The sequence below is a fragment of the Mustela nivalis genome (assembly GCF_964662115.1).
Source record: "Mustela nivalis genome assembly, chromosome: 12".
In the NCBI taxonomy this organism is placed as follows: domain Eukaryota; kingdom Metazoa; phylum Chordata; class Mammalia; order Carnivora; family Mustelidae; genus Mustela; species Mustela nivalis.
In genome coordinates this window covers 46,967,740-46,981,151 of record NC_139031.1, presented here as the reverse complement: position 1 = coordinate 46,981,151, position 13,412 = coordinate 46,967,740, and the positions used below count along the sequence as shown (strand labels likewise).

The window sequence follows — 13,412 nt, the reverse complement described above, 5'->3', positions numbered from 1 at the left end:
AAATAGGAATTTAACTAATACCCCCTGTAAAATAACTAGAATTTATTTACTGAAATAAACATATTTATTTGAAATAAATACAAATATCCCTTAAATTTGGGGAAAACTCTTGCTAATCTTTGACCTAACAGTTGTTATATATCAGCGAGGACGAGGAGTGGACAAAACAAACATTAGTATTCACTGAGGCTTAAAGAAATTAGAAATGAGAAACCTAACTGAGCCAGAGTCACAGAGCTTCCCCTGGTCTTATGAAATAGAGGATATTTCCTTGTGGAAAAGTTAGATCCTGATCTCAATTCACAATGGTGTACCAAATTATATTTGTCATAATAATGCATGTTTATGACCTATGGTAGTCATAACTGAATTTCAGCTTAAATTTTCTGACAAAATCACCTACTTACCCTGAGCGGAATAAAGAAGGCTGCCTGTTGAGAGCTATTTCTAGTTTACACTTCGCTGTTGCCATTATTACATTTGAACATATTATAAATCAGTGACAGACTGCAAACTAGCCACTAAATTAATTCTTTATTTGTTAACTACAATAGCCAAAAGATAATAGCCAACTTCTAGCATCACCTACGTAATACAAATTTATCTGAAACGTGTAAAATTATCATATCTGCATGTGTAAAATAATCCTATCATACAAATTTATCTGAAATGTGTAAAATAATCATACCTACATATCTAAGGAAAAAGCCCCAAAACTGCAAGTGATACCAAATGAAACATAAATTTCCAAACAACACCAACAAGTAAACAATTCGACAGGAAAGCTTGTATTCAGTGATACTGGACTTCTATGTCCTTTCTGGAAATGAATGTTAGTGATTTCTATATATTACCTTTACTTTACAATATTCAGGTTCTGACCTGCTGTTCCTAGAAAAAAGAAAAACTAAGAAAGCTAACATTCTTTAAATTTTTCAGTATTTTATGGCTTTATGTGTTCAAATACTGAGCTTGAAATTATGTGGGCTCTGAGTAAGAGATGTATGAATCAGCAAGTAAAGTTACAAAATGTATCTTTCTGTTTCTATGTTAATGGTTAGATCACCGACTCCACCATTATGCCTAAACTCAAATCCCACATCTGCCACTTACCAGCTCTGTGACCTTGACCAAGTTACTTAACCTCTCTGTCCTCAGTTTTCTAAACAGTAAGACAAATAGAACTAATAATAGTACCTCCCTCACAGAGTTGGAGTTAGACCAGTTAATACAGCTGCAGGGGTCAGAACAGGAATCTCTATGGAGGTGTCTGCTGTTGTTATTGAAATCCGTGAAAGAAGCTGAGGAAGGTGTGGCACGGATTTCATTTTATCTAAAGTTTTCTTTTAAAACTATCTGAAAGAAGGGGCGCCTAGGTGGCTCAATGGGTTAAAGCCTCTGCCCTCAGCTCAGGGCATGTTCCCAGAGTCCTGGGATGGAGCCAGGGCTCTCTGCTCAGCGGGTAGCCTGCTTCCTCCTCTCTCTCTCTGCCTGCCTCTCTGCTGCATACTTGTGACCTCTATCTGTCAAATAAATAAATAAAATCTTTTTTTAAAAATCTGAAAGAATAAAATACCTTTTTCTCCCTTCAAAACTCTCACAGCCCTAATGGTCTTAACTTTTCTCAAAATTCTATAACTTGGATGATAAATATTTCCTAAAATGAAAAGCCACATCGATTTTTATCTCTTTCCTAACTGTGCTAACTTTAAGGGCATTCTGGAATTTGGAGCATTTGGCAAATAAATAAAACTGTAAGTTAGTCTCAGACTATAATTATTAAAATTCTCAGTTATTCTTTCTCCCATTGTCTAGAGTTTACTCTGTTGCTAAAATGGGGGTATAAAATCGTCCTTAAAGCCCTCCTACAGCAGAAGTTGATGACTGAACAACAATACTACCTTTATCACTTCCGTAATAATAGAACACTGTTTTACTGAGAGCACACCAGCGTTTCTGCCATTCAAATCCCAGGAAGCTGTGATCTACAATAAAGGAGGAAAAGGAACAGATAACACACATTACACATACAGCATAAATGTAACGTCATTTCCTTATTATAAAAGGAAAAGTTTGTTGACCTGATTTCTAAGATTTCTGCTAGCTCTAAAATTCTATGACTAATTCACTTGTATCTTCTTCTCCAAGAGACAAACAAACACAAAGTTAAAAGGAATAAAGTGACGCAGAGATAGGACTGCTACACTTGGGGCGAACACAGGGACTGTCCAAAGGACATGTGATGACACAGCTTTGAGACAATGGATTCATCTGAGTCTCATTTTTTCATCTGTTATAAAAGGGCCGGGGTGGGAGGGGGGGTGCAGAGTTGACCTAGACTACTTCTATTATCTCTTTCAGCTTTAAAATTCATCTAAGAAAACCAAGCAACTAAGAAATGGAATATAAACAGAAAGGCCCCAAGTAGTAGGGACTACTCGTGAGAAAAGCAAAATGGTAATGAAGAGGCTTCCTGCTTTCTGTTTCCCGTGCAGTAACACCACCTCTGTATTTCATTTCCATTATATATTGGTGCTGAAAGAGTGAGACCATATGGTCAATTCCCGATTATCACAGCCAATGGAGAGGAACACTAGATGGATAACAGAAAATGGCAGACAATACGCCAGGCTTGATCAGAACCACAGCAGACATGGTGTACGCCAGGTCAGGCGCAGGGTAACCTGCTGCTCAGCCAGGAGGGAGAACAGTGAGAAATCCCATCCTTGAGAATACGGTCATGGCCCGCGGCCTTCCTCTAAGGGGCAGGAAGCAGCGCCTGAGTCATTTACAAATAACCACGACTGGCAACTAAACAAACACCTGACCAAACACCTGTTAATCAAAAATTGGGAGCTAAAAACTATATTTTGTGGCTGGGATAATGTTATTCTGATTTTCCTACAGTTTTAAAACCCTTCAATCCCCTAAAGAACATATTGCCTCCATATGTATACTGCATACATGTTTTATATAAGGATAAAGCCATTTTTAGATTTTTCAGTAGAATCTTTTTTTTTTTTTAATTTTTTATTTTTTATAAACATATATTTTTATCCCCAGGGGTACAGGTCTGTGAATCACCAGGTTTACACATTTCACAGCACTCACCAAATCACATACCCTCCCCAATGTCCATAATCCCACCCCCTTCTTCCAAACCCCCTCCCCCCAGCAACCCTCAGTTTGTTTTGTGAGGTTAAGAGTCACTTATGGTTTGTCAGATTTTTCAGTAGAATCTTATAGTTTACCTTTTCTGCGTTTTTCAAGGTAGCCAGCCTTTAAAACAAAAGGAAGGTCCTGCGCTGCAATTGGAGGAAACTGGTTTCCTGTGGGAAGTAGAGGAAGAAAAAGAACTAGTGAGTAATCCGTCTTTGAAAAACCAAGTACCAGATCTCATTAGGTTCTGTGTACTCACAGTCACCTAAATTAATTAAATTCAAGTCTATTAGCTTTGTTTCAGATCCATTCCATAATCTTGTCTCTCCCCTGTAAATCTCGAGAGGAAACAAGTGTTCTGAATTCCTATATCTTAATATATTATAATCCCCCCAAAACAGTAATATTATGTAACTTGATGGTCTCTGCAGGGCAATACTTTATGATCTACATTCTCCAGGGGAAAGATCAGGGAACTATTATCAATAAATGCCATAAATCCCTGAGAGAGAAGTTAGGAATTTCAAATAAATCCACATAAAGTTTCTTTCCATTTATATTAACAATTCAAGAATTTTAATGCTTATTGACTCTTAAACTGCATATCTCTGTTCCTACCAAGTAAAACATAAAACAATTTTTTTCCCAAGAAAATCAAATGCTAAAATTTGTTTCTCTGGGAACACAGCAAATACAGAGAAATCTTGTAGACATTCAACTGAATGCTTTAGGTTTTTCTAGGACATTTGAGAGTCCAAAATTTGGTAAAACAATTTAATACAGGGATGCCTGACTGGTTCAGTCAGTTAAGCACCCAACTCTTGATTTCGGCTCAGGTCATGATCTTGAAGTCTTGAGACTGAGCCCCGTGTTAGGTTCTATGCTCAGTACAGAGTCTGCTTGTCTCTCTCCTCCTACCCTTCCCCCAGTTTGTGTGTGTCCTCCCTCTCTCAAATAAATAAATAAAATCCTTAAAAAAAAAAAAAGCCAGTAGAATGACCATAAACAAATACTAGATACCTACAAAAAATTGGAAGGTTAAGGCAAAAGTTAAGTGAATTAGAAATCATATATTCATGGTCATGAATTATAGATTATTCAGTAATTTCCCAAGTGTTCAATATTTTTAGAAATGTCATTAGAACTATAATACAGTTATCTCAGCATTTTACTGGAACTCTAACAAGTGAAAACAACCAATCTAATGAAAATTGTTGTGGAATATACCCAATGGAAATACCATCAATATAGTTTATCATTTTTTTTTTAAAGTATTTTGATAAAATTTTTATTATATACAAATTCATCATAGAATTACCAGATAAGTTGTTTTAATACTATATTATAGGAATCACAGTAATTATAAAATCAGATATTTTTCCTTAATAAAGTTTAAAAGTAAAGCACCAATTTCAGTTCCATGGTGGATCAATTTTAGTCAATAAACAAAACAATATTATTAAAGTATATTTTAAATAGCACACTGATACTGAAACGTATAAAAAATTTTAGAGAGAGCCAATATAAACATTTGACTAGTTGTTGAGTAAATGTATCCATGTTTCTTTTTTCAGAATAAATTTGATCCTACAAAGGTAAAAATTTTGCACATATAATATTCTATTATAATGTTTTGTATTTAATATTTTGTACACCTGTTGGTGTTTCATACATTTTAATTTTGTATAAAGATAGAGAATGCTTTCTGTTTTGTTTCCTGTATCTTTCTAGATGATGTCCAGTATCCTGCAGACATTTCTGGCTGCCTAAAGGATATGCTGAGTACTTCACTTTAGGAAACAGTCTTTAAATGAGCTTCAGTTCCCAGAGCTATTACTGGCCCAGAACTCATTATTCCACAAGTAAAATTTAATTATATTTTACTTAACATTTGTACAAAGTTAGATGCCATTTTCTCTGTTTCTAGAGAATATATAAGAGATAGACAAAGATTTGCCAACACATTTTTTTTCTTATTCTAAAAAATTTTAAATACAAAAATTCACTAGTATACCTGGAAACGGAAACCAAACAAAAAGACTGTGTCCTAGCAAGGCAGAGAAACCTAAACTTAAGGGGGGTATAAATATAAAATAAAATGGTTTTGTGCTACAGCAGGTACCTAGATGCTGAGTCTGACACTGATACTGACTTTAAGATGCATGGTATAGGTTACAAAAGTCTGTGACGACATCTCAGTACTGAAAATCTGTGATTTTCCTGAGGTCATTAAGCCTTGTAGGGTATCAATTTCCTCTTCTAAAACATGAAAAACTTAGATCATCTCTAAGGCCCTCCCAATCCTAGGATTCAATGAAACATAGCCACAGTCCCGTTTTTCTTGTACTTTCAGTAACAAATGGCCAAGGTCCAAGATGGATTCAGTTTTCAAATATATCAAATGGGGAATCTGTGCACAACATATTTTTGGTAGAGCAACTGGTAACTTCCTTCAGATCTAGCAAAGAACTGTCTTCTGTCCTTTCAAAGGTTGATTCCTAGCTAGAATCTTGGCCTGAAAGATCTGTGAAAGAAATATACAAATGAAATATTTCTCATATCCTAGTAATTCTCCCCTCCACATGGAAAATTTAGAATTTCAAATGTTTTATTGTTTTTTTACTGGCAAAAATTATTATGAATTCCATGGGTATACCAAACAACAATAACCTTTTAAGAAAATAATCACTACAGTAACTAAAAGATTACTAGTAATGTTAGCTTAGAATACTCCTTTCAGAGAGCTTATCTTCTCACTTCCCATTATTACTCTTTTCAGAAAGGACTGATCAATGACATGCTAGTACTGGTGATCTCTAAGGCTAATATAACATCTCCTTTTTAAAAAAAAAAATTTGTTCATACCATGCTTAGAGACAAAAATGGTCAGTTTCCTACTAGTGGGACCACAGCATTCCCAGGGGAATGAAGCCTTGCAGACAAGGCTGTAAAGACTGATACAATGACTCATGTGATGAAACTGGGGGCAAAAGCAGAGGTTGCAACTCACAGGTTTACCATCTGTTGGTCTCTCCAGCCCTTTGTAAAGTGGCAAGTCATTCTGAAAGCCACCAAGCAAAAACTGAATAACCATTAGGGTAATTTGAATTTGCCTTTATTAACTCTACTTCTTGAAATGGAAATTCCAATAGCCTCATGAGAGTTCTACCATGTCTTTAATAGGTCTTTCTGAAACCAAAGAAGAGAACAGTGATACGCATGTAGGAAATGCTTCACAAATATGACCCAAAAGATACCTGAGGCTCTGTTGAGTCTAAGCAAAAGCTTCTGTTATATCAAAAAACATAATCATATATAATTGTGGCTGCTATTAATTTTCTTGGTAATCTACCAAAATATGCAAAATTTAAATGGGATTCATAGAATAATTAAGGAAATAATTAAGAATCAGAATTCAGAAAAATATGAAATCAAGTGTGTGTTCATCAATATCCACTAAAATAATAGTCAAAAAGTCATACATCAAAAGAATGTGCATTATATTATCCATAGAGTTATTATCTTTCCCATTCACTTACAACTGCTTCTTTAACTTTGGAGTACAAATCAGAATTTGAACTACCTAAGTACATGTCTGAAGACTGCTTTTTTAGATAAACTTTTAATATAGGAGTGCTGTCCCTAGCTCATAAAATTAAGTGTAAAGAAAATCCCTTTAAGATTTCAGATTCTTTGGACTAATTTTTTAGACGAGATACATTTTTATAACATATTAAAATTATTTCTAATGGAATTAAAAAATGTTTTATCTAAAAATTCCAGAGTTACTAATTTATGGAAACCCTTGTAAGACTCCTTCCTATTTGTAAGGATGAAAGTATATCAATATATTGAATAAGACTGATGATTCACAGACCTGTACCCCTGAAACAAATAATATATTACATCTTAATTAAAAAAAAAAGGAATCATTTAAAAATAAGCCTCAATATGAGAAATTTCATGCTACAAAAAAGACTACTATTTCATAGAGTATTTATATGGGCATACTTTATGCTTTTATAAATGCTATTTTTTAATAATACATAATTAGATTTCACAGAAAGATTTTATTTCTTACTTTTAAAATAGAGATGGTATTTCTTAGGATTGTTTCTTATTTTTTTATTTTTAAGTAATCTCTACACTCAGCATGGGGCTCAAATAAGATCAAGCATCTCATGCTCCAGGCACTGAGCCAGCCAGGCATTCCAAATGTTACAGAAGGATTTTAAATCAAATTTGATCTCCTATATAGAGTAACTTCTCAGCTACTCTGTGACTGCCTATATTGTTTTGCTTGTTGGCTTGGTTTGGTTTGTTTTAGTGGCTTAAAACAAAGCGAATTTATTGTCTCATAGCTCTGGAAGCCATAAGTCCAAAAAGCATCTCCCTGGGCTAAAATCAAGATGTCAGCAGGGATGTGTTCCTTCTAGAGGTTCTAAAAAAGAATATTTTCCTTGTCTTTCCAGCACCCAAAGTCTGAGCTGTTTCACTGGCTATTGTCCCCCTTCTACCTTCAAAGCCAGCAATGGCTAGTTGAGTCTTTCTCACAATGCTCTCTCTGGTTCTTTGTCTCCTTCTTAAGGGTTCTTGTGTGTACTTTGGGCCCACCTGGATAATCTCCTTATTTTAAGGTCAGCTGCCTGGCACCCTTATTCCACCTGCAAACTTAATTCCCGCTTGCCAGGTAACAACATATTTGCAGGCTCCAAAATAGGAATGTGGACTTCTTTGGGGGCAAAAATATTAAATTCAGGAGGGAAAAAAACCACCTTTTATAAAGTCCGTGATATACAAATACTTTGAGAAAAGTATTCAGCCTATTACCAAAGGCAAATGAGATACAAGCTTAAAATGGAAATACTTTTTACTTTGGTTAAAAATAAAATTGTAAATATATCACAATTTTCACAGATACTCTAAATAATATAAAACAATTTTCACAGATACTCTAAATAATATAAAACAATTGTGAACTGAATTTTAATTTAACGTTCATCTTTAATTTAATTTAATATTCATCTTTAACACAAAAAGGTGCCCCCAATCCGATTTTGCATCTTAGAATTGTGAGTAAAACCCTGGGTCTTGGATTCACATTGCAGCTTGTTCACTAGGTCTGTGATGGAAACAAGTTACTTAATTTCATTAACTTTACTTTTCAAATCCTTGAATATAACTAATAATGAAGAATTATAATTCATTATAATTATAATGCAGATTTAGTAGGGTAGTACTTAATTAAGATTAAGAAATGTTAGTTCTTATTATTACTATGACAATTCAAATTTGCCAAGTCCAGTGTTCCATACACAAGAAAATAAAAATGCTGAAAAAATAAATGACTACAATAAAACTTGGAAGCCAAATATCTTTTAATAATGCAAATTCCCTTCCAGCCATAGATATTTGGCAAAAAAAAAAAAAAAAGTCTGATTCATGAAAAAAATATTTGATGGTACTGTACACAGTAAAGATTAGTAAAATGAAAAGGAACACTCTTAATTCATTTATTAAATAAATATTTACTAGTTTATATTATGTGCCAAGCCCTTTTCTAAATATTACCTAAAGTAGAGAGCCACAAAAAAAATAAACTCAACCTATTGAAAATTTGTTGAAAGCATTTTAAAAAAATTCAAATAACTTATGTATAAAATTTAATGAATAATAATAATTGATCTTCCTCCTTCCATACCTGTAGTACCTCTGTATGAAACACAACCTTTTCATATCCTTAGACTATAAGATCTAAGCATTCTTTTTTAAAAGCATCATAGTTTAAATAACAAATATATATATAAACAAAAATTAGTATGCTTCGATAAGGTAATAAAAACTGCAACAGCTAACATTTATTAAACCTTTACCACTAGTTAAACATGATACAAGTCATTATCTTATTTCCCTCTTACACAGCTCTAAGAGGTAAGCATTATTAGTAGCATATTACCAAAGGCAAAAAAAGGTCACACAGAGTAAGTGGTGGAACCAGGAGCCCCATATCTGTCCAACAAAGCCCATTCTTGAAATGCTATGTACCATCATTGAAGAAATAAATGAATGCCTATCTACAGAAACTAAAAGACAACAATATTGAATTACAACTCTATAGCATTAATCATAATTATTTAAAATTAATTCCTTAACAGCAGAATGATATATTTAAAATATTTAATTTAAAATTTAAAATTCTAGGATTTCACTTTCTATAAGACTTTAAAGAAGTCAATTTTGCTTCCTAAACATGTCTTTTAAAAGACTTCCATTTTGGTTTAAACACACAAACATGCAACAAATTAATAAAGGGAAAAGAGATATTTATGGAAGGAAAAGGAGGCTCTTTTTACATGAAGCTTCCTCTAGCACATTACATAAAAATAAGAAATGAGTATAATTTAGACTGAAATATTTAGCTCCTTTCCATTCAGCTACATTTTATTTTCCCATAAGTTGAGGGTAAATTTTTTTGCAACCTGTTTTATGTTGTGAGCTTTAAACTATAAATTTTTATGATTATTTTCAGAATATGAGCATTTTTCTAATTTGAAATACTGTGTCCATTTTTATTCATTTATTTTTCCTATTCTGTGTACAGAAAAGTAGAACCATTAATAATATAAGATCATATCTTAAGTGTGTGAAATAGGAGTATGCAGAGTTAGAATGTCTTCCAAATCACACAATATAATAAGGCATATGTTTTTGTTTTACCTTGAAGATAGAGAACACAAATATAAATAACTGTCATTCTATTGCCATCTCCCAAAAGAATATTAGTGAGGAGTGGTTAAAACAAAAGCTAAATATCTAGTAAGAAAACTATCAAATATGAAATTATTCTGAACTAAGATTCTACTTATGACCCTATTCTGATTATTTGATTACCAAAATGGGCTTGATTACTAACCTAAATACATTCTCAAACATTCATCATGCTTTAGCATTTATTACCTATTTTTATTTAAGAAAACAACTCTATAATTTTTATTTAAATTAAAAAACCTTTGGCATTTCACCTCTTCTATCAAAGTGCTAAAGCATCCTATTAAAACACAGGGATATTCTCTATCTTTCCTTCCTTTCTCTCTCTCCCTCTCTCCTTTTCTCCCTCTCACACACAAAATTATCTTCCTTCTGTATGAAACAGGTCTTTGCACAGGTCTCTTTTTACACTACAGGTATGAAATTAATAATTCTTATCTATTATTATTATTGTTCATTTAGTAATATACTGCTTCATCCCCCCCCCCAGAAGCACACTATAGGCATATGTACAGATACATTTGGTATGGAAATTAAAACAAATAAGAGAAAATTGTGCATATATAGAGAGAAAGCAAATATCTGAATCTAAAAAATGTTAATGCAGGGCACCTGGGTGACTCAGTCATTAAGCATCTGCCTTTGTCTCAGGTCATGATCCCAGGGTCCTGGGATCGAGACACTCATTAGGCTCCCTGATCATTGGGAAGCCCCTTCTCCCTCTTCCACTCCTCCTGCTTGTATTCCCTCTCTCACTGTCTCTCTCTCTGTCAAATAAATAAATTAAATCTTTAAAAAATAAAAACTTTTTTAAAAATGTTAATGCTAAGTTTCTGTTGAAAAATCTCCTGCTAACTTTATGGGTTTTTCCCTTGTAAGTTAATGACTTAAGAAAATCTAAATGAAGGATGTAATAGGAATTATCTGTACTATTCTTGAAACTTTTCTATAAATGACATTATTTCAAATTTTAAGAAATAAAAGTAATCAATCAAGGCAAAACTAGGAGTCAGGGTAGAACATAAAACAAGTTGGAACTACAAAGTTATTTATACTTAGCAGGAGTGGGCCAAAAATTCAGTTATAAGCTTTATGACAATCAACATGAAGGAAGAAATAATAAATGCAGATCATTGCTCAGGGAGGAATATATAACAACTATTCCTGGTTCCTCATACTGAAATGAAAACAAAATCTTTCCCATGTGTTCTTAATGTCCTCCATAACATTGTTACAGTAAGTAAAATAAAAATTTCACAGGGCTGCTCTGTATAACATCACTCATGTCAAGCCAACAGAACAATACCAAAGCAAAATTTACTAAAAGTAATTCTACAGAGCACAAAACCTGGTAGCCCAAGTATACAGCTCCCAAACAGCTTTGTTAAACTCAAGGGTAAGACCACAGATTATCTACAGGAACAGACACCTTGCACATTTTCAGACAATTCTTCCAAAATACTATTTGTCTTGGTCAAACTTGTGGTAAATATTAAATCCCAAGCAGAAGATATGATCCCTGCAAGAAACCAACACAGCTCTTTTATGTTACTGCTTCTGGGTCGATATCCCTTAACAATCACCCAAACTGGGGGTGATTTTGAGAGGCTCTTATTTATAAATCTATATATAAATTTATAAAGTATAATAGTTTTACAGGGACATATGTTTGGACCAAGATCAGCTTAACACAAAACAAATCAGCAATTGCTTATAAAATTTCTAACTCAGTGCCAGAATAATTCTAGCTTGCAAAAAGTTTAAACACATGCCTATTTCACATAAACAAAACATCCAAAGAACAACATAGTATTGAGAATGATAAAACACCCAAGTCTACTCTTCAGTATGAACTGGTAATAATATGTACACCTGGGTAACTGAAAGACCTAAAAAGCATTGTTATGTATGTAACAGAGTAAATTACTAAAGAACGCATATTAAAACTTCAATATTAGAAGAGTTGATGTATCACTTTTTTTCCCCCTAGTGTCTGAAAATAAAAGCACATGGCATGCTAATCCTCTTTCTAATTCTTAGCTTCAGAGGGAAGTAACTATTACAGCCACACATGAGACTGGCCAGGGAGACAAACACTCATGTGGCACCACCTACAATAATAGGCTAACATCATGTATTCCTAAATTTCTCTTTTTCACTAGACTTTGAGCAAGGGATCATAAGACGGTGCTTCTCAAACTTAAGTGTGCATCAACATCACCAAGGATACTTCTTTAAAATGCTGAGGTACAATTTTGAAGTAAAACACCCACACTGCTCTTAGTGGTATGCATTTAAAACTTCATTTCATACTTGTTTTATAGGATTTTTAAAATGTGCTCTAAGATAATGGGGTTTTTTTAAGTGTGTGTGTGTGTGTGTTTGTGTGTGTTTAAGATGTTATTTCTTTGCCAGAGAGAGAGGGAGAGAGAGAAAGCACAACCAGGGGGAGCAGCACGTAGAGGGAGAAGCAGGCTCCCCGCTGAACAAGGAGCACGATGTGGGACTTGATCCCAGGACCCTGGGATCATGAACTGAGCCGAAGGCAGACGCTCAACCAACTGAGCCACCTAGGTATCCCTAAGACAATGTTGAATGCAAAATCAAAAGAATGTCAGTAAGTCGATAAAAGACAGTTCTGCAACCGGCACAACACTGAACACAGAAGGGAAATGTCAGATACATGAATGACCATGAGGCGGGTGACTCTTATTTATAGAACATCTAGTTTCTGAGTCATTAAAATAATTTCATAAAAATTTAATACCTCTTCCAGCTTGGCTGGCATGGTCCCCCACTGATGACAAGTAGGGGAAGAAGGAAGTGACAAGGAAACTCAGAGAGAGGCAAGAAAGCCGGAAAGGGCCCTCACAACCGGGAGCGAAGAGGTCATCCTCCTTTCTGCTCCTTATTACACTCCAATCTAGTCCTGAACTTTTCAACAGCCAACAGAAGGTAAGAATTACAATAAAAAGAAGAAAAGGAAATTGGAACAGAACAAACAGCATGAAAAGTACCCATTTTGGGGCACATGATTGCAGCAGATTTTTCAAAAACATATCCATGATATAAAAAAATCAACTGCCAAATACAGAAACTGATATTTACCCTGAGTTACACATCATAAGGCAACCCAGGAATCTCCTCCGTGTGTGCATTATCCCAGCCCCAAGCACACAGGGCTGACACAGCCCCACCGTCCTTGGTCTCCTTTCCTTCAATTAAGAGTCGTCATTACCAGAACAATTTCACCAGTGAAGCTGAAGTTTTCGACTCATTAAAAATGTCAAATTAAAACTCTGAAAAGGAACCTCATGGAATAAAATGTGTGCTAGCAACACGCAATAGCTGGTGCGACTTCATGTAGAACAGACGGGCCCAACCACCCACAGCACCAGCTTAAGGCAGGTGGGCTGCGGTCTCTCACTGCAATGACGCTGCCAGCAGTTACCTCACGGGCGTGTAGGGTCGTAAAACAGCCCGAC

General features: G+C 34.5%; 1 protein-coding gene across 5 annotated transcripts in view; it reads right to left on the bottom strand.

Moving 5' to 3' along the window:
* Positions 1 to 13,412, bottom strand: part of SKAP2 (src kinase associated phosphoprotein 2) — a 172,079-nt gene that overhangs the window by 70,085 nt on the left and 88,582 nt on the right. For all 5 annotated transcript variants that reach the window (XM_082693203.1, XM_082693204.1, XM_082693202.1 and 2 more), the window contains exons 5-6: positions 3,252 to 3,329; positions 1,902 to 1,985 (exon numbers count right to left, since the gene is read on the bottom strand). In XM_082693203.1, the coding sequence (XP_082549329.1) occupies positions 1,902 to 1,985; positions 3,252 to 3,329 (162 nt within the window). The remainder of the gene's footprint in view (positions 1 to 1,901; positions 1,986 to 3,251; positions 3,330 to 13,412) is intronic.